The sequence below is a fragment of the Tenebrio molitor genome, chromosome 2 (genome assembly GCF_963966145.1).
Source record: "Tenebrio molitor chromosome 2, icTenMoli1.1, whole genome shotgun sequence".
NCBI lineage: Eukaryota > Metazoa > Arthropoda > Insecta > Coleoptera > Tenebrionidae > Tenebrio > Tenebrio molitor.
In genome coordinates, this window is record NC_091047.1 from 5,485,180 (window position 1) to 5,504,196 (window position 19,017).

Sequence of the window (19,017 nt, forward strand, 5' to 3'; positions counted from 1 at the left end):
GCTCAAATTTGGCCAACCCCACTTGGTTACAAACCCAAAATCACCAAATTCAAACCGAAATGGGATTGCGCAAAATTGTGAAATGTGAATTTGTGTTGTTTTTTTAACGAGGGAGGAATCACCCTTCGACTAAGGTAAAATTGAACCGAACTGCATGAAATGCGCGAACGCGCAGGTCACAACGGCGTGGTTTAAAACGTAATGTAACCCGTAAAGGTTCTGTAAAACCACATTGTATATTTCACCATATGTAATCTGATTATCGTATTCGTAGTTTCTAGGGTATGAACCTGGAGCGGCTATTTTACAAAAAATGTAATAAAAACAGGACAACCTAATAAGGACAGACTTTAAACTGAGTAATTAAAAAAAAAAACAATACAATACTCGTATATACAGAGGCGCTGTGTCAAAAATCAACCATTGCCTGTTTGATTGAAATTATTTTTTTTTTATAAAAGTAAGATGTTGAGGAGGTATGAAAAGTTTTGAGGGTTTTATTTCCAGCGGTCACGTAGCTTGGTCCTGAGGGAATTTTGATGTTCTTGGAATGTTCCAGGAAAATGTAACTTTTGACACTTTTGAGCTCGGTGGATGGGACGCCACATCTTTGTTTTGTTATATTTGTACTCTATAATAGTCTATTAAAGTTTTTACTGAAGAAAATATTGTATATTTCAAGTGGAAGAATAAAGAAATGTAACCCACGTGTATTTTCGAAGTAAATGGCGGCGTTATGGAGCAGGATGTACTAAAACGAAATATCTGTTGAGTTATTTTTATTTATCTAAACTCGTATTCCTAAAATGCAACGTAATTTCCAAAACAATACATTTTCAAATATTTATAACGAAAATTTGGCAAACACCCCACATTTTGTGTACGTTTTACAACGCATCAGAGCCAGAAACATTACTTTTTGGCATCGTCCAACTGCGAATAATCGTAATCTTCGTCTATCTCGTATTTTGCCCTGTAATGTCCGTCAGGATCGTACTTTGCAACCAACTGATCCCATTCTTTCCTATAATTCAACAGCACAAAAGTCAATACTTTTCCAGCTTGTTTCTTTTGTAAGTCGCTGCATTTTGCGCAGTCACTGACCAAAGCATCAGGCAACAGAGCTAAAACATTAATTTCACTCATTCAAATAGTCAAACGCCGCAATTAGTACTTTGCTCACGATGCAAACGAGTAAAGCTAATTAAAAAACGATAAACCGCGTCATCCAAACTTGTACAAAGTTCACTCTATCCTTGAAAGGGTTAAAGTGCGCTTTGTTTTCTATTCTCACCTCGCCCCAGTGCCTCAGGTACTTACTTTTCAATTCGCGCCCTTCCGGCGAACAAGACCCTTTCTCCAAAAGACAGTTGATGTAGTTCATCAGTAATCTCTTGCTGTGCAGAATTCTCTCCACATCTATGTTGTCATACTTGGTGGTGTACTTTTGGACCGCTCTAATCGGACGGTGGAGCGTCTTTCCTTGTACCCAATTATCAATAGTTACACAAAATATAACAAAAATGAAAATTTGAAATTTCATTTTGGTGTTGCAATCGAGACAAATTGAAGAAGACTAAGTGAGAAGTCGGTACAAATTTATTTTTAATTGGTTGCCCCAAGGTGAACTGCATCAGTTATGTTTGTGATTTCAATGCAGTAGGTATTGATAAAAAAGTTTAATAAAAGGAAAATTTTCAATCTGTTTGTTGTGTTTGTACAAAAGAGTAAGAGTGAGATCCGCTCAACACCGGATTTATCCCCTATTGAATCTCTCTGGGATGTCTCCGAACAACAACTGAACTGAACACCCATTTGAGCTGTTTTATTTGTTTATATTTAATAACAAAAGAGATTTGTGTCTGGTCGTTTTATTTTGGTAAAGTGGCCACCTATTTTGCATCGGATGACAGGAACTCGTTATTTATTTTGACGTATCCTTCAAAATCAAATGTACAAATCAGTCATTTTCGGTACTGAATTCTTTTCACTCCCACAATGTCTAGTATGAAGCACGAGAGGTCATGCGATAAATTGGGCAGAAAGTCGAAGCAAGCAGACTTTTCAAAAGTCGGTGGTTTGTCAAACCACATAAAAATTCTTCGTGACACAATAATAGTGCCGCTGCTGCATAACAATGTTTATTCGCACTTCAACATAAAGACCCCGCGCGGGGTCCTCTTCTATGGACCACCAGGAACCGGTAAGACTTTGGTGGCTGGCGCTCTCGCGACAGAGCTCAACAAGGAAGGTTTCGGCAAGGTGAGCTTCTACCAGAGGAAGGGCGCGGATGTGTTGGACAAGTGGGTCGGCGAGAGCGAGAAGAAGTTGAGGGCTTTGTTTGATAACGTAGTGGAGTTGAGAGTTCTCCAGAGACTAGGTTGATCGGTTATGTTTCAAGGCCACGAAGAGCAGACCGTCGATAATATTCTTCGACGAACTGGATGGCCTGGCGCCGATTCGGTCGGCCAAGAACGACCACGTCCACTGCAGCATCGTCACGACTCTCCTGGCCTTGATGGACGGCCTTGACAGCGTCCCAGGAGTGATAGTCATCGGCGCCACCAACAGGATCGAGTCCGTCGATCCCGCTCTTCGTCGGGCAGGACGCTTCGACCGCGAGCTGTACTTCCCCCTGCCCTCCACCGACGCCCGCAAGGAGATTCTGCAGGTGCACATGCAGAGCTGGAGGACCAAGCCGTCCCCCCAGTTCGTCGCGCAGCTGGCCGAGATGACCACCGGGTTCTGCGGGTCGGACCTGCAGGCCCTGTGCGCCGAAGCTCTGCTCTGCGCCATGAAGCGGCAATTCCCCAACATACAGAAGTGCCTGCTGGGGGCGAGGGTGAAGATCGAAGCGAGCGAGCTCAAAGTCAGACCGGTCCGAGAGCGGGACTCGATTTGAGACGCTTTATTTTCCAGATAGACGAGAGCGATTTTCTCAATGCCCGGAAGAACTTGATCCCGTCGTCGCACAAGCTGGGCAACAGGATGCGGAAGCTGAGCGCGACGGTGGCGCCGCTGCTGCAGAGGCAGCTGGAGATGATCTTGTCGCGGCTCAAGATGCTGTGGCCGCACTTTTCCGTGCAGTTCCACAAGTAGTGAGACGACATCTTTGCGGAACTGTCCGACATTTTGGTTTTCAAGGTACTTGATAGGGAACGAGAGGTACATCGGGAGGGTGGTCTTGGTCGGGTCCAATCTCCAAGGGTTGAACGCCCATCTGGTCCCGGCGATCTTGCAGAATTTTGAACACCTACCCTCGCTCTTCCTGGACGCTTCGACTCTACAAAACGTAGTTTTACCACTCGTGGTCTGGCGGTTTTTCAAAATTTACTTGCAGAGGAGCGTGTTGGTGAATTTTTGCAAGAACCTCCCCTCGATCTTGGTCATACCACGCATCGACGATTTGTGGAATTTTTTGGAGATTTACGAGCAAACCTACATCGCTTCGCTGTTGGAGGACATCCACGCGGGTTTGCCCATACTGATTATAGCGACCTACGAGGAGGAGATGCCCCTGATGGTAACCCGTTTAGTTTGTTACAGCGCCACTCTGTAGTTGTGGAGAGAGCGAGAGAAATAATCCCGAGGCAGTTGCAGAATTTCTTTTACAACAACACGAGCGTCGTCATGAACATCGACAACCCCACGGAGCAAGAAGTGGAAGATTTCTTCGTGCCGCTGTTCTTCGGGGACTCCGGCAATTGCCTGAACGCCGTCCTCATGTCCCACAGGAGAAATCCCGAGAAGAAAAGTTGCGAAACTTTGGAAACAGCCTCAAATAAAAAGACGAAAGTGTCGAGGGGCGCCGCTTCCGTCAAAGTGTACAAATTAAAGCAGTCCGGAAAAATTACCAAGTCCCGCTCGAACTTGGCAATAAAGAAAGCTCTGAAAATATCTCCCGACGAAGGTGGGAACGTCAGGGTGGCGACTTTACGTTTCCTGAGATCGATTTTCAGATTTGAGCCGCTCCTCGTCGAAGCACTTCGACACGGAGCTGCGCGGGGTCAACGTGGAGAGCCTGTGCACCCTGTGCGGCTCGGCCGAGAAGAAGAAGCGGCTGTCGCTCATCCTGACCGAGCTGTTGCAGCGCAGCGGTTGCCACTCGAGGCGCAAATCGCCGAACGAGCGCCCCAGGAATCTCAGCCTGGTGCAGAGCTACGGAGACTCCGGGGGTTGGTCGGTTGCCAAGTTGCCACAGATCGGATCAGATTGCGTTTCAGATGTCGACAAGCAGAAAATCTACAGCTTGTGGCGGCGCACGGTGCTGCGGACGTCCAAAGACATGCCGGTGGCGCACCTGGAGGTCCTCTACGACACGATCGCGGCCTGCATCGCCATCAATAGAGACAGTTTTCAGTATCTTGTCCAGGTCCGGGCCAAGTCGTCCCTTTTCTTGTACTAAATCGGTTTGTGCAGAATCTGGAAGAAACTCTCGAGGATATCGAAGGAACTCGTTAAATTGCAAATTGTCCGGTTTTAGTGGTAGGTAAGTGTCCGAGGCTGCGGTGGATGAAGCGTGATTTATGAATGGAATCCATCTGGAATAAACATGAATCAAATACCAAAAGTTAAATCAGTTGCTGTTGAGAATACGACTCTGTAGATTAGTCTTTCGCAAGCCAGTGCTCCACACGGACGACGTCGACTGTTGTTGTCTAAGACTTGACGGTGTTAAGAAATAAAAGATTCTACTTTATCTGAAATGTGTTTTTGTGGTTGTGGAGGAACTTTAGAGTGCGACAACTAGGTAGAAAATGATAGTTTTAAATCATCTCCACAGGTAACTATTTTTTATCGACAAAGTAATTAGCTTCATTACCGACATTCTTTTAATTCTTGTCGTGTTGTTTGAAGATTTGACGAACAAAGTTCAATAAGAAATTGATTGTACTGAAATATAGAGTGACCCATATACGCGCAGAATATTGTTGCTTCTTATTGATCCAATTTTTCTTTATTGTTTGTTGCGTCTATCATTTAACAATTAAAAAAACATCAAATGCGCTAATAAATTGATAATGATTAGTAATAAAATGACGTCGGTTGACTTGTTTCCGTGATTGTGCCCTACTCATAAATAATGTGATGTAGACAATTAACTACAATACTCCAGTTTAGAAGCCTGAATGATATATGTCTTGTAATATGTATATTATATTGATATATGTCTGCAAAATAAAAATTTAAGCGAGCTCGCTCATGTGGGACTGCTGTAATTGTCACCGATGTCTTCTTTCAGAATGAAAATAATTTATTAAAAAATTCAAATGTGACTCATGCAGCTATTAGCAGTTTGCACCTTGTCACTGATGAATTTATGAAACTTGATTTTTTTCGGTTTTCCATTTTGGTTCGCTTTTGTAATGTGCAGGTTCTGAGTGGTTACGAAAATGATAAATAATATTTTTTTAATGTTGTGCGTTAAATTTTTTTATTGTTTTGAGTGGGATCGACTGAGATAAAGCTCTTTTCTTGTTTGTAAAATAATCTGACGAGTCCAAACTCGTTCACAAAATTCTTTACTCCCACTTCGTGTGCAGTAGCGAAGGTGAATTTACGATAATCTCCATTTTGGTTGTCGCTGGTTTAAAAAAGTGGGCGTGAATTATTTCAGTTTTAGATAGTTTGAGGTTCCGTATTCATTTTATGTAATTGTGGAACATTTGATAAAAAAAAAAATATTTGAAGATGTTAAATAAAATAACTGTACAGATTTGCTTCTTAAATAATATAACATTTTCTTCTCCCCTGATACTGTTTTCTTTTCTTGAATTGCAATTTTTACTGATAAAAACATTTTAATTCAAGTGATTTCATTCTGAATAATAATTTTCGTAAGAGTCCTTAAACTGTCATTTCAATTGTGCCAACTTGACTCATCTTCAATTACCAATTATAATTATAGGGATATTCATTGTTGAACCAACATAAATCTACAGATGGTGAATCTTCAGGGTTTAAATTAATTGGGACAAAAATGTGTAATATGGCGTGATTTTAATTTCCAATGTCAGTGGAAGTGGAATTGTGATGATTTTTTTCAACGTAATCCATTTAACATGATAATGAAAATGAAATGTCTTCCATATATGTAATTAATAATATAAATTCGCACAATTGCTTAATTGGGACAAATCACTCCTAACAAGATGTGCCCGAATTAATCGGAATTCACACTAAATGAAAATTTATTTCCCATCTCGGTAATTGTGTATTGCAGATATTCCAGCGAGTTTGTGTCAGGAGTTAGAGACGCAAATGAGATGTTTACAATAAATTTAAAAATGATCAATAGCAAGGATTAAAATTGTCGCAGAGTATTACACATCGTAAAAAACAGGATAACAAGCAGATCTCCAACAATTAAAAAAATTAGCAATCTTCTTTTATAGCCAAGATCAAAAATTAGATCAAAACAAAATTGAAAAACATGACCAAAGTAACAAACGAGAAATCGTAATTTGGCCATTGATATTATGCTGTAAAAAAAAAACAGCGGAGATATTGGGTGATTCAAAATGATTGTGGATAAGTATGGCATCTATGTACGAAAATTTATGTGGCAACTGTGTGGGTAGGATAATCTTGACATTTCTTTGACAGTTCATAGTCGCGCAATTTTGAAAATTGTGTAGTCAATGTGCAGTGGTATAAAAAAATCAAATGCACGCTTATGAAATGTCATACAAATGTCAACTATACCCCACCCACACAGTTGCCACATAGTTGCCATACTTATACTCTATTCTTTATCTTGGTGAGTGGTTTTAGGGAAATTTTCAGCCGTCAAGTTGAATTTAGGGATTTTTGAAAGTTTCCATGGAAAAATGCGTTGGTAGTTGTTAAAAAATATTCATATATAATTAACTTACAGAGACGCCGCAAAGTCTTTCTATTTATTATTTTCCAGGTTAAATTGCTCATGATCATGATTCACACGCACCGACACCGAGACATAACCTCAAACGTATCATCTTCACATTGCATCGTTTTCTAAAATTTTAACAACTTACTTGGGAATTCCAAAATGTTCTAGACCGGCCACACACTTTCCCGTCAAATTAGGTCCGGTTTATGGTTTAAGATTTCTCAAACCCAAGGAGCTCAAATCCAAACTTCTTTGCAGACGACAGTTTCTAAGTTTGAGGTTATAAATCAAACTTAGAAACACATAACCTAATTCAACAGACAGCTTTACTACCAAATTAAATGCAAATTTTCCATGCCCTCCCAACAACGTGAATGCAATGTTATTTATTTGTGCAACAATATTTTTCTGAATTAAATCAATGAACTGTACGCCACTTTGGTGTAATTTGATTTTGGTGGGACGGAAATTTCTTACAGACTTTTTAATCAATTTCTAATACCGGGTGATCAAAAAGGACTGTTTAAGTTGGCAATACAATTAAGAAAATTTTTATTTATAACACTGTAACTGGATATGTTTTGTTGGTTTATTTGACAAATATCTGATATAGGTATAGCATTAACAACGACAAGCCACCAACAACCGGAAGTTACTTCTGTTATACGATTTAAAATTCGATTCAGTGTTACCAACTTAAACAGTCCTTATTGATCACCCCGTAGAATGAGCGATGTCGTATTTAAAACTCGTCCATGTCCGATATATTTTTTATTCAGTTTAATGTTTCCGTAAATTGAATTTTTATCAGCAGCCTTGTGACAGCATGAAAAAAGCGATCTCTTTCCTGCTGCTCTATTTTAACGCAACCAGTTCGACCCACGTTATCACCGACGATTAGGTCACCTATTTGTCAATTCAAAAACACACCCCAATCTAGAAATAATTTCGAAATCGTGTAAATGATTCTGGCATTTTTTAAAATTTCAGATGGCTTGCACTTCTAGGAGTCACGCTGACCATCACGTCGGCGAGAGGACGTAAGTTTCCACGTGGTCCTTTTTCTCTTAACAATAGTCATTCTGTTCCGTTTCGAAACGAGCTGATTGATTTATTATAACAGTGAAACGGTTCCATTGTAACCCATTTAAGGTAACTTGTGTTCATTCAGTTGTACTGTATCAACAAAATAAAAGAGGACTCGTATCAATTTGAGACGAATACCTACAGGAAAACAGTGTCATTTGACGCCTTCTTCGTCTCCATCGACATAATTTAAAATCCAAACAGTTGTACGTTTGCTATTTCATGGATTAATTGTCTTCCGGGAACAGTCTCGTACGTAATTACTATTTTCTACTATTTTTAGTCCTCCACTTGCAATTTTAATTCAGCTTATTAATACATTAGGCAGCTGCTGTCACCAGTATCGTATTCGGAACGCGTCTTAACAAGGCCAAAATGCAATCTGTTCCAGAACTTAGCATCTACGAGGAGGAAGAGAGCGGTCCTTGTGCCAATTTCAAAATAGGAGACGACGATTTGCAGCCGTACGATTTCATAAGTAAATTTCGACTGGACATAGTCGAAACCGTATATCCCGGGGTCAGTAAAGTAAAGGGGTCGAGTCGTATGCAGACTGCGTACAGGTTGGACGAAGACGCTGATTTAACACTTCCAACAAGGTAAAAAAAAGAAAAAAAATTGCGCCCAACGTGGGGCTCGAACCCACGACCCTGAGATTAAGAGTCTCATGCTCTACCGACTGAGCTAGCCGGGCTTGACAAAATGCTTGTGTCAATTCAGATTTCAGGATTATGAAATTGTTTAATTTGTTTCAGGGATATTTTCCCGCAAGGACTGCCCCAGCAATTTTCTTTCATTTGCACGTTCCGCCTACGTCGTGTCCCCAAAACTCCGTGGCACATAATACGGATCACCGATCTGGAGTCTAATCCCCAATTGGTGATTTCGTTGAATCCAAACAACGAAACCGTCGAATTCACGGTGTCAAACTATGAAGGAGAGCTCCAAACAATCGTCTTCAATACCACGAATGTGAGTTATTGAGTCACGTCCAAGCTCGCACGCCTGGAATCGTCATCAGATCTGTTTAAATTATTATTGCGCAATTTGGCCCCTGTTAAATCCAGATGGCACAAATTCCACAAATAATTTACATAATTTCCACATTTTTTCAAAATTCTTGTACGACAAGCAAGGTCCTGTGGCGCAACGGATAACGCGTCTGACTACGGATCAGAAGATTCCAGGTTCGAATCCTGGCAGGATCGCGACTCTTTTTACTCCGTTTTTGCAGATTTTTGACAGAAACTGGCACAAAATGCACTTCGGCGTCTTCAGGGAGAGAGTCGTTTTGTATCTGGACTGTCAGGAGAACGCTCAACGCTTGACGGACCTTCGAGGGCCCATCGACGTCAACGGGCTCATCTCCGTCGCCAAAATGGAGAATTCGCAGCAAACTGTCCCAGTGAGTCCAGACTGTCACTTTATATGCACTTGCACTTGTGAATGCTGCATCAGAACTAACTTTTTGTTTTGTTTTTTGCATTTGTAGCACACCACTTCGGTAAGTCGTCCGTCACTACTCACTAGTACAGTTTTAATCCAGTTTTAGGTAAACTTTAGTGATAATTAAATCTAGTGATTTATAATCGCATTATCTTATCTTGTTGTTACCTTGCTTGTCGGTCCGCATTTTTCTAACGCTTTGTAGTGCTGTGGGGTGAGTTCCGTTCGAACTCTGTAGATGCCGCCGCAGTGTTCTTCTTGCGAGTCTTCGCGTACCCGGAGATTATGAATACTGGGAGCGGCGACCAGCAAAGCATACTTACCTGGCGTAGGGGTTACCGTGATCAACAAGGCGGTTCCCCCAGGGTGAGGCCCTTCCATTGCACCGAGGTCGGGCTGACCCCTGCGATTATCCCTAATGCGGATAACTCGGGCGCACAATTTTTGGTAGTCGGGACTGCGTGCGCGCTGTCCCGGTCTAATTTAATCCAAACATAATTAATTAATAAATAACCTATTCATTCCATTTTAATTTTTATAATTAATTAAACAAATTGAACTGAACTTGCTTTAGTTTAATTAGTTTTATTTAGTATTTAGTTATTAAATAGGGGTCGGGGGTCATGCCTCATTGATAAGGTAACTAGATCAACACACTACGTATAGAGGTACCGCCATCAGTGATTTTTTATGTCTGTCCTTGTCGCACAATCTACTCAAACTGGGGATAAAAAAAACACAATCTAAAAATGATTTGACGTAATTTGACAAAAACTAGTGTCATTATTCTGCTGCATATTTAATAATCCTCGTTAGGTTCATGATTCATCTAACTTATTATTTCGTTACAGTTTTCGTTTGTGTTTAAGTATTGTCATTTATTTCTTTATTCTCGTTACATCTTTTAACTTGGTTCAGTTACTTGCGTTAATTTTAATACTTTAACATGGTCAGTAACAAGTGTTGTGTTAGCGGCTGTTCAAGTTCTAAAAAAAATGGATTTAAATTGTTTTATGTTCCAAACGGTAAGACACCCGTTACATATATGTACTTATATACAGTAACAAGCTACGAATATTTAATATTAGGAGTCAAAAACAGAGTACGGAGGGAACAGTGGCTAAAAAATTGAGACTGACTACAAATCTGCTGTGTAAGTATCTACATAATAAAGTAAAGATTTAGTTTTTCTTACGTTAGGTGATATAGGTAAGTGGCTACAGTATACTTAATATTATTTTCATTTACAGAAACGTTTTAGTAAAGATGATTTTTTTTGAGCTGAAGATTTGCAGCGATTGAAACCTGAAGTTTTCCCTCATCTGTTACTGTAACCTATGAACATAGGTATATTTATTATAGGTATTTTTGTGTCTGATAGTTTAAACAGCTACCTATACCTATAACTTTTTTTATTATAATAGTTACGTTATTAATATATTTTATTAACAATAATTATGTACTGTTTCAATACCGAAATTGTTTTCCTTGATTTTAGTTGCTGTAGATCATCTTGCAACTGAATTTGTTCCCCAACTAAACCCTAATCCCGAAACTCCCTTTAACGAAAACTACCCTTTTACGAATCTTCTGAGAAATATTAATTGTGGTCAAAATGTGACAGTAAAAGTATGGGAATGAGAAGAGCAGTTCAAAATATATTTTGATATTGTATTTTTAAACGATTAAAAATTTGGTAACTTGTTTGGGTTTTATTAGTGGTTTTGTAAATTTTAATTAAAAAAATATCTGCAACCAGTAAAACATTTTAGTTAAAAAATTTTGATTAATAATGGGCGACATAACCTAACAAAATTTTGACATTGTAGTAATGCCATTATTTTATTAAAAAAATCCCCAAAACTATTGTCTTCCTTATTTCACTTGTGAAATTTGCATTTGATATCTTTATCTTACAATCCACTCTCGCGAGGAATGGAATGGCGTTACCTCTATACGTAGTGTGTTGATCTAGTACCTTACTCATTGATGAAACTCAGATGATTTGCAAATCATTAACGAAACGGCAAATACACTTAAATACAGGTCATATAAATGATTGTCCCATCGTAGGTGGCTGTGCGCTATGCTAGGTGCGCCGCTACGCCCACTAGTTACAAACATCTATAATGACCCCGTACAATGCTTATTGCTTAACTTAACAATGCTTCAACAATACCAGTTGTCAATGTTGTCATGGTTTTGAATTTGCAATGTCTTATCGAGCCTTACTGCCTTACCCTTACTATGTATTTAAAACTTTAATAACTTATGTACTTATTAATACTAATAACTAATTCACTTTATAGTTTATAATATAAGTATGTAAATATGTAATTATTAATTAATTAGGTAATTCAGCTGGTTTGCTGTTCTCTTATGAAATACTGAATTATGATTCTGATTTCTTTTTCTTATGAATATAAGTTTGCGAGGAGTGCCATGAAGGAGTAGTAAGTCCTCCTACAAAAGGTACAAAATCCCATAAACGAGATATCATACACAATTTAAATTACTTTGCACCTTTTAAGCCATTTAAAAGTGAAAATGAACAATTTTCAAATTTGGGGAATTTTGTCGTGGTTGGCAACAAATGGTGTAATTGTTTGAAAGATTAAATTTCAATTGTTAGTAACAAATTAAAAATGAGCGTAAGTATAGAATGTAACGATTAATGTTCACAACAATTGTATATTCCACGGAAACAAATTCAATTAAAAATAGTTTTGTTTTAACGTTGATCTTGACATTTTTCGTTTTCGTCATGCCAAGATCAGGAACGCCAACCCTGAAAACTAAGTTTGTTTCAAAATGCGAATTTCTATTACAGCACAAAAAATGGATTTTGTAATGCTTCCTGGTGTACTAAGTTTTTTTTTTTGAAAATATGTTATGGCAGTGAATGTGCTAAAATGGCTCCGCTTTTGAATTATATTCAGGTTGCGGGTTGCAATTTGCAGTGACAGCGGGAATTAAACTGAATAAATAAAATTTTGCGTTTTAATGTAGTGAACAGTATGTTATTACATTTATGAATTATTATTATTAAAATTTCGAGTTGAGATAATCAATAGAAGAAGAATTTAAATTTGAAAATGTCTGGGTGGGAGTTTCCAGTCATCAGTCCTCGGTAGTATAGTGGTCAGTATCCCCGCCTGTCACGCGGGAGACCGGGGTTCGATTCCCCGCCGGGGAGGCTTTTTTTTTAATTTTTAATCTCTTAACACTATCACTAACGTTTTTACTTTTTACCTTCTTTATGAAAAGTATAATTATTGAACTTGTCCAACTCCTTAGATCGATCTACAATGGATGGTTCTCAGCTGTGACCCGACGAAACCGGAACGGGAATCTTGCGACGAGATTCCGGTAAGAGTCGCGACACGAACGACGGAAAAATCTTCATTTGGACGTTTTTAGAGAGTACGTCCGGTACGGCCCCCGCTGAAACAAGGTCCCGAGCCCTCTTCCTGTGACGTGATCTGCCCGCAAGGACCCCCCGGTTACAACGGCACCGACGTAAGTAGTCCAGCCACACTGTAATCTCTCTACACGTCTCAAAACACACACGCATCAAAACAAGGGTCCTCCTGGCTTGCCTGGAGAACCAGGACCACCGGGACCACAAGGTCGAAGAGGACCTCCAGGTCCGAGAGGCGAAAGAGGTGAATTTGGACGACCTGGATATTCCGTACGTCGACTCAGAATCAGGCTTGACAGTTAACTCACACGACAAAACAGAAACGCACAAGCTTTTAACTTGTTTAACGCTGTATTAACTAACAGGGAAGGCCGGGACTGAGAGGTCCCATAGGAATGATTGGCGAACCAGGATTGCCTGGACGGCCTGGGCTTAGAGGATTACCGGGAGCGAGAGGCTTGTCTGTACGTTAATTATCTAATCACGTATTAATTATTACCTTACTTAATTTAATTAATCGGAGAATAATAATTGCATGCGATTGGTCGCATCATATGAATTGAATAATTCAACTGTTATTGATTTAGGGTTCCCCGGGTTTACAAGGTCTTCCGGGTATTCGGGGGTTACAAGGCCTACCGGGACCACCTGGAACCCCCGGAAACGATGGCACACCAGGTACCAACGGGGCCAAGGTTTCTTACAAAATTCAACTTTGTGAGGTGTTAACAGTTGTTTGTAGGGAGAACCCGGCAGTTCAGGCCCTAAGGGTGAAAGAGGAAACGATGGAAGCCCTGGACTTCCAGGACTTCAAGGATTACCAGGCCCACAGGGACCTCCAGGTCCGGTCAGTACTAACGACGGGCAAGTAATTCAAGGACCCGTCGGACCACAAGGACCTCCAGGACTACCGGTAAAGAAGTAAAAAGTTTGCAATTACAGTTTTGACGCTTGTTGGTAGGGTCCTATCGGACCTGAAGGCCGACGCGGCGGAAGAGGTCCTCGAGGCGAACGCGGCTTCCCAGGAAATCCTGGAAGAGATGGCAGTCCCGGTTTGTCAGGTGCCAAGGGCGACAGAGGCGAAGTTGGTCCACCTGGTGAAAGAGGTTTTACAGGACCTGCAGTAAGTTGTCAGTTGGTGTCATTTTTTGTTGTTAATTATGTGAAAAGGGACCTCCTGGACCCCCTGGAATACAAATCGGGGAACAAACTGCTGGTAATAATGTTCCGGGATTACCGGGACCTCGAGGAGAGCCCGGATTTCCAGGAGTGCAAGGGATTAAAGGCAACAAAGGTGAAGCGGGAGAAAAAGGAGATGCTGGGGAAAAAGGAAACCGAGGTTTTATCAAGACGTAATGATTCGAATGAAAATAAAAGTGGGGTTTTAGGTGATCGTGGGTTGCCAGGACTTGCAGGTCTGGATGGTTCACGTGGCCCCCAAGGTCTGGACGGCGCGCCAGGACCTGAAGGACCAAAAGGAGAACCTGGTTTTACGGGACTTCAAGGAGTTCAAGGTCCCGTCGGTCCAGTCGGATTACCAGTAAAATCAGAACTTGATATTTTTTATTGTAATGACTGGTGTGTTTAAGGGTGCGGTTGGTTTGCCAGGATCGCAAGGTCCTCCGGGAGAGAAAGGAGAAGCCGGTACTCCCGGTCTTCCCGGTTTGCCTGCAGTGGTATCGTCGTCGGGTGAAAAAACAACGCCAGGACCTCCCGGAGAACCAGGACCTCCTGGCACCGACGGCGACAAAGGCGAACGAGGCTTTCCCGGACTCCCAGGATCGCCAGGACTTGTAGGTCTGCAGGGACCAGAAGGTCCCGAGGGAATACCCGGAAAAGAGGGAGACCAGGTTGATTTGTAACGATTTGTTTCCAAAAATACTAATTCGAGAGTGTAGGGACCTCCGGGAGCTCCAGGCAGCACAGGTCCTGAAGGTCGCGAAGGAAAACCAGGTGCACCCGGACGCGTGGGTGCCACAGGTCATCCCGGCAGGCCCGGTGACAAAGGAGACAGAGGAGAGCGGGGCGGCGAAGGTCCAGTGGGATCGCGCGGACTACCAGGACCCATGGTACGATTTCCCGATTAAAAAAAAAAGATAATGTGTGTGTTAGGGCCCCAGTGGGTTGCCCGGAAGCGCAGGCCCCAGCGGTCTACCCGGCCTGATGGGTCCACCAGGTCCCGCCGGTTCTCCGGGTCCTCCAGGTCCCCCAGGTGACAGCGTGGGAGTCGCGCAATTGGTCCTCGACAGTACAGGAGCTCCGGGAGTTCACGGACCGAGAGGCTACTCCGGACCGCCCGGACTGGTAAGAATTACTTCTCCGATTTGGCGTGTGCTGATGTGGGGTTTAAGCCGGGAGAACGGGGCGCCGGGGGTGAGCGGGGGCCCGAAGGACAACCCGGCATGCCAGGGATACCGGGCAAGGAAGGACCCGCAGGTTTGCCAGGACCTCCAGGACAAAGAGGGCAGCCGGGACTGCCCGGAACTGAGGGACCGCCCGTAAGTAACACATTCTCCGATCGCGCTTTCGCTACCAAAAACGTTGAAGTGACGGTTTTTGTTTGAAAACAACTTGACAGCTGTCAAACTGTTGTTCGATTTCCGGTTTGACCAGAAGTGACTTCAACTTGCTTCACGTCCAAAGGTTCAAGTTGTTCTTTGTGTCCGTGACATTTAAACCGTTTCCAAAATTCCGTTAAGACGAAAGAACTCGACATATTACTTTACGTAATTGGAGGAATTAATAAAAAAGTGAAATACGTGTAACTGGGCATACCTTTATTTTCTACGATTATAGACGAAATTATAAGTAACTGCTTTACACTAAATTCTTAAAAATTAATGTATAGTAACATTAGCGGCTGTATGCCTTGTTTATGTAACATTTAGTTATTATCATATTAATTTAAGACATTTAGAATTTGCCGTGTTAACTGTACATATATACAGCAACAATTTGCTTGTATAAATAATGTAAAAAAAAACACACGCTTTAATACATACATAATAAAAAAAAAGTTTATTAAAAAAAAAGAGTAAAAATAATGAATTCACGCTTTGGGGGACGGTTCCGCCAATTTCCTCACCAAATGACCCTTCAGTTTCGGATTGGTGCTAATTTTGCTGTACTTGGACTCTGCGTATTTGCTTTGAACGTACTGATGTTTTGAGGTTTCGGCAGTAAGAAGTATATTCGCCAACTTCTGGACGACATTTTTAAAATCGGAATATTTGTAAGCCGTGTAATGTACGAGAGTCGCCGTCCACGCCTTCGAGGGGCAGGAGAGGTTGTTTAAAATGGCCATAGATAAACAGCAAGCGGCGGCCGCCTGCAACGAGGGCTTAATAGAGGACATGGTGTGGTTGATGAGCGCCAATTCGAGCAAGTACTTGGCAAGGTTGTGGTGTTGGAGCTCGACCTGAGCCACCTTGCTGTACCGCCGCAAAAAGTGAATCGAAAGCGGTTTGCCCAATTCGTGCTTGAGCGATATCAGAATGCTCATTTCCATCTTCAGTATCTCCCTCTTGCAGAACGTGTTATCACATATGTAGACAAAGTCTTTCAGTTCGGGGAGGTACATTTCTTCGTATTTACAAGCCACCAGCAGGGCCGCGGTGCCCACCAGCTGCAAAGTTTTGCCGTCCACTTGGGGGTTATCCTGCAGGTACCTGTCCACTATCGACACGCACATGTGCAGGGTCTCCAGGCACAAGGTGAAGTTCGAGCTGACCTGGACCAACCAGTTGACTAATATTGCACGCATTCGAGGGGTTGATTTGTGATCCTCCAGGAAGTTCTTCCTAATGGGGTACTTCTCTTCTAATTCGAGCAGATAGTTGTATATATCCGCCAGATATTCGGTTACCATCTGGGGCTCATTTTTGCTGTCTGCATCAGGGTCTATGATCGTTTCAAGCTGATGGACCGAGTACGACTTCGGGACAGGGTCTGCTTTTTTCGGGGGTTTCGTCACCTTCACGGCTTTGGAGTCTTTGACGGGATCGTGTTTTGTTGTGGCGGGTTGGGCGGCGTTTAGTTTGTTGCTCAGTTCATCCAAGGCTGGCCTTCTCGTCAGTAGGGGCTTCGTAAGCTGGGCCTTGGTGGGTTTTGTGTGCAGGTTTTCACGGTCCGCCACTTTGGCTATGATGTCACGATGGCGCAAGGCCATCTGAAACAACACTTCTTAAGAAGCAATTCTTGCAGATTTTTCGTGCAAAACTACATTCGCTCATATTTACTCCGACGCGAACGTGCATCAATAACTCCCAACATTACTTGGCTGAATTAAGAATTTTTAAAAAAGTGCAGCACCAGTGAAGACATCGTTTCACATATTTTGTCAAGTTAAAATTGGGTTGAGATATTTCGGTAAAAATTGTTATAAATCAAATTTGTTTGTGAAAATGATAACAAATGAGCCATTTCCAATTGGTATACTCGAAAAGCGCCCCAAAAAGTCTCGATTAAAAACCTTCGGAAAAACGCCAGTTCAAAAAATGACCGTTACAAATCCGATTCGACGTCCGTTCAAATTTGAATGGCGATAAATTATCTGTGTAAAAATGCAGGCCGATAAATGGAATAATCATGACTCACCTTAAATTGTTTATAAAAACTGTAAAAGTTTAAATGAAATAATAAATTTAACGTGGTCGTTGTCACTGATTAAATGATTTTTGAAGCGAACAATCAAGCAGCAATCTGTCGGTAAATACGGAGCTCTGGACCTTTAAATTTTTCAGGCTCTGTGATTGGTTGAATGCTTGACCACGCCCCTCAGTGGTACTGTATTGTCCACCGCGGCAAAATCAAATGGAGAACGTCGTCACGAGTTCGTAATCGATAACTTCATTTGGTTGTTTTGTGCTAAATTTTTTGTTGAAAAATCGGTATAAAGATTAGATTAGGCAATGCAATTATTTTTGATAGATTGATTTTTGTGTAATTTTTTAGGGCAAGAGCTTCACCGAGTCGGAAGTGCGTGAGATCTGCGCCGCGGTCCTGCGAGGTAAACTTTTTGTTAATTTATAAAATCCACTCACCGTTTGAATTGTTACTGAAGAAGTTGTGATTTGTTAGATCAGCTAAGCGAGTTGTCGGCGACTCTGACGGGACCTCCCGGACCCCCAGGTCACTCTAGACCTGGTCGGCCGGGTCCCCCAGGTGTCCAAGGTCCTCCAGGTACCTGCAAATCTATTTTTTGAGCACCGCGCCTTGTCCCGTCACATTTTCACAATGATCCCTTCATTAACTAATAATAAACTTGCATGCAGATAGAAAAGCTGAACTAATACTGGGCTTACGGGGGCCGCCTGGGCCTCCTGGCTTGCCGCGAACCAGCAGATCGGGACGATCAGGAGTCCCCGGTATCCCAGGTTAGCTTTCCACAGTAGTGACCGATCGCAAGTCGGGGAAACTAATTATCGATTGTCTCACGAAAAGGTGACAGCGGTCCGTCAGGCCTGCCCGGCGAGAGGGGCTTCATGGGCTTGCCGGGCCCGTCGGGGCCCCCAGGTTCCGTAGGTGCGCCGGGAGAACGCGGAGAGAAAGGCGATCAAGGCGCAGAGGGCGTCGGGATTGAAGGACCCATGGGACCCAGAGGCTTACCAGGTTGGGTTCGAATTTGAATCTGTCAGTTTTGACATTTCGAGAGTCGATTCAAGCTCGGACGTGACTCTTGCTGTTTTGAAAGATTTGCAAATGAATTGATTGCAGGGCCTCCGGGACCTCCGGGAGTGGGAATGACCGGAAGAGCAGGAGACAGAGGCGAGTCCGGGCGGCCAGGTGCGCCTGGATTAAGGGGAGCTCCCGGACCGCAAGGAGCTCCGGGCTTTTGTGAATTTTGTAATAATGCTCAGAATTATCAATATTATGCAGCGGCGGCTGCCAGACCAGGAGGAACAAATAAGGGGCCGTAGTGTCCCACCATTTAAGAAGATTTCGTACTCGGTGTGTTCAAGATTACTCTAACATGCTCTAGTTCTAAGCTTAATCGTTCCTAATAATTTCAACAGCGTTTCAATGTTTGGATTTCTGATTGATTAGTACTTAACGGTTGTAGAACTACATCATGTGTACATATTAGACAATTACAAACTAATAAATTTTCGAAATATCTATTTTTTCTGTTGCTTGTGATGTTTATATTGTTTACTTTTTATGGATGTTGAGCGTTATGGAGGAGTCTTCCTCG

The 19,017-nt window shown here is 42.1% G+C and overlaps 4 protein-coding genes and 4 non-coding genes across 12 annotated transcripts; 5 read left to right on the forward strand and 3 right to left on the reverse strand.

Annotated features, from left to right (window-relative positions):
* Window positions 1-16: 16 nt before the first annotated feature.
* Window positions 17-18,946, forward strand: LOC138124508 (collagen alpha-1(IX) chain-like). Of its 3 annotated transcripts, none has more exons than XM_069039557.1 (22): window positions 17-134; window positions 7,862-7,911; window positions 8,349-8,556; window positions 8,713-8,929; window positions 9,192-9,362; window positions 9,450-9,461; window positions 12,701-12,772; window positions 12,824-12,922; window positions 12,987-13,094; window positions 13,412-13,519; window positions 13,567-13,737; window positions 13,786-13,947; window positions 13,995-14,163; window positions 14,213-14,364; window positions 14,414-14,674; window positions 14,723-14,893; window positions 14,937-15,128; window positions 15,176-15,322; window positions 17,778-17,832; window positions 17,904-18,005; window positions 18,267-18,434; window positions 18,540-18,946. In XM_069039557.1, the coding sequence occupies exons 3-22, from the start codon at window positions 8,504-8,506 to the stop codon at window positions 18,740-18,742; spliced, it is 2,793 nt and encodes a 930-aa protein (XP_068895658.1). In that variant the 5' UTR covers window positions 17-134; window positions 7,862-7,911; window positions 8,349-8,503; the 3' UTR covers window positions 18,743-18,946. The 3 variants fall into 3 exon arrangements, with proteins under 3 accessions (XP_068895658.1, XP_068895657.1, XP_068895656.1); XM_069039555.1 differs by lacking the exon at window positions 17-134 and adding an exon at window positions 4,644-4,783; XM_069039556.1 differs by having other exon boundaries at window positions 7,862-8,556.
* Window positions 765-1,543, reverse strand: LOC138124534 (ejaculatory bulb-specific protein 3-like). Its single transcript, XM_069039608.1, has 2 exons — window positions 1,321-1,543; window positions 765-1,124 (listed from the first exon to the last, which is right to left on the reverse strand). Exons 1-2 carry the CDS (start codon window positions 1,541-1,543, stop codon window positions 913-915), a joined length of 435 nt encoding a protein of 144 aa, XP_068895709.1. The 3' UTR covers window positions 765-912.
* On the forward strand, window positions 1,852-4,699 carry LOC138124513 (ATPase family AAA domain-containing protein 2-like). Of its 2 annotated transcripts, XM_069039574.1 has the most exons (9): window positions 1,911-2,349; window positions 2,402-2,869; window positions 2,920-3,095; window positions 3,145-3,292; window positions 3,341-3,523; window positions 3,595-3,910; window positions 3,960-4,175; window positions 4,224-4,372; window positions 4,420-4,699. In XM_069039574.1, the coding sequence occupies exons 1-9, from the start codon at window positions 1,999-2,001 to the stop codon at window positions 4,459-4,461; spliced, it is 2,049 nt and encodes a 682-aa protein (XP_068895675.1). In that variant the 5' UTR covers window positions 1,911-1,998; the 3' UTR covers window positions 4,462-4,699. The 2 variants fall into 2 exon arrangements, with proteins under 2 accessions (XP_068895676.1, XP_068895675.1); XM_069039575.1 differs by having other exon boundaries at window positions 1,852-2,349; window positions 4,224-4,699.
* On the reverse strand, window positions 8,579-8,651 carry TRNAK-CUU (transfer RNA lysine (anticodon CUU)). The gene has a single exon. It is a non-coding gene; the product is annotated as a tRNA-Lys (tRNA).
* On the forward strand, window positions 9,093-9,165 carry TRNAR-ACG (transfer RNA arginine (anticodon ACG)). Its single transcript has one exon. It is a non-coding gene; the product is annotated as a tRNA-Arg (tRNA).
* Window positions 9,719-9,881, forward strand: LOC138125128 (U1 spliceosomal RNA). Its single transcript, XR_011157349.1, has one exon. It is a non-coding gene; the product is annotated as a U1 spliceosomal RNA (small nuclear RNA).
* Window positions 12,528-12,599, forward strand: TRNAD-GUC (transfer RNA aspartic acid (anticodon GUC)). Its single transcript has one exon. It is a non-coding gene; the product is annotated as a tRNA-Asp (tRNA).
* On the reverse strand, window positions 15,583-17,574 carry LOC138124522 (G2/mitotic-specific cyclin-B-like). 2 transcript variants are annotated; one of them, XM_069039587.1, is made up of 2 exons: window positions 17,421-17,574; window positions 15,583-16,992 (listed from the first exon to the last, which is right to left on the reverse strand). In XM_069039587.1, the coding sequence occupies exon 2, from the start codon at window positions 16,990-16,992 to the stop codon at window positions 15,874-15,876; it is 1,119 nt and encodes a 372-aa protein (XP_068895688.1). In that variant the 5' UTR covers window positions 17,421-17,574; the 3' UTR covers window positions 15,583-15,873. The 2 variants fall into 2 exon arrangements, with proteins under 2 accessions (XP_068895688.1, XP_068895689.1); XM_069039588.1 differs by lacking the exon at window positions 17,421-17,574 and adding an exon at window positions 17,047-17,345.
* Window positions 18,947-19,017: the final 71 nt, after the last annotated feature.

Coding starts and splice junctions, on each gene's coding strand:
- LOC138124534 (XM_069039608.1), bottom strand. CDS start 1,543: ATGAAATTTCAAATTTTCATTTTTGTTATATTTTGTGTAACTATTGAT. Junction 1,125..1,320: donor GGAAGGGCGCGAATTGAAAA/GTAAGTACCTGA, acceptor TTAATGTTTTAG/CTCTGTTGCCTGATGCTTTG.
- LOC138124513 (XM_069039574.1), top strand. CDS start 1,999: ATGTCTAGTATGAAGCACGAGAGGTCATGCGATAAATTGGGCAGAAAG. Junction 3,293..3,340: donor ACGCTTCGACTCTACAAAAC/GTAGTTTTACCA, acceptor ATTTACTTGCAG/AGGAGCGTGTTGGTGAATTT. Junction 3,911..3,959: donor GAAAATATCTCCCGACGAAG/GTGGGAACGTCA, acceptor ATCGATTTTCAG/ATTTGAGCCGCTCCTCGTCG.
- LOC138124508 (XM_069039555.1), top strand. CDS start 4,758: ATGATAGTTTTAAATCATCTCCACAG. Junction 8,930..9,191: donor TCGTCTTCAATACCACGAAT/GTGAGTTATTGA, acceptor CCGTTTTTGCAG/ATTTTTGACAGAAACTGGCA. Junction 12,773..12,823: donor AATCTTGCGACGAGATTCCG/GTAAGAGTCGCG, acceptor GGACGTTTTTAG/AGAGTACGTCCGGTACGGCC.
- LOC138124522 (XM_069039587.1), bottom strand. CDS start 16,992: ATGGCCTTGCGCCATCGTGACATCATAGCCAAAGTGGCGGACCGTGAA.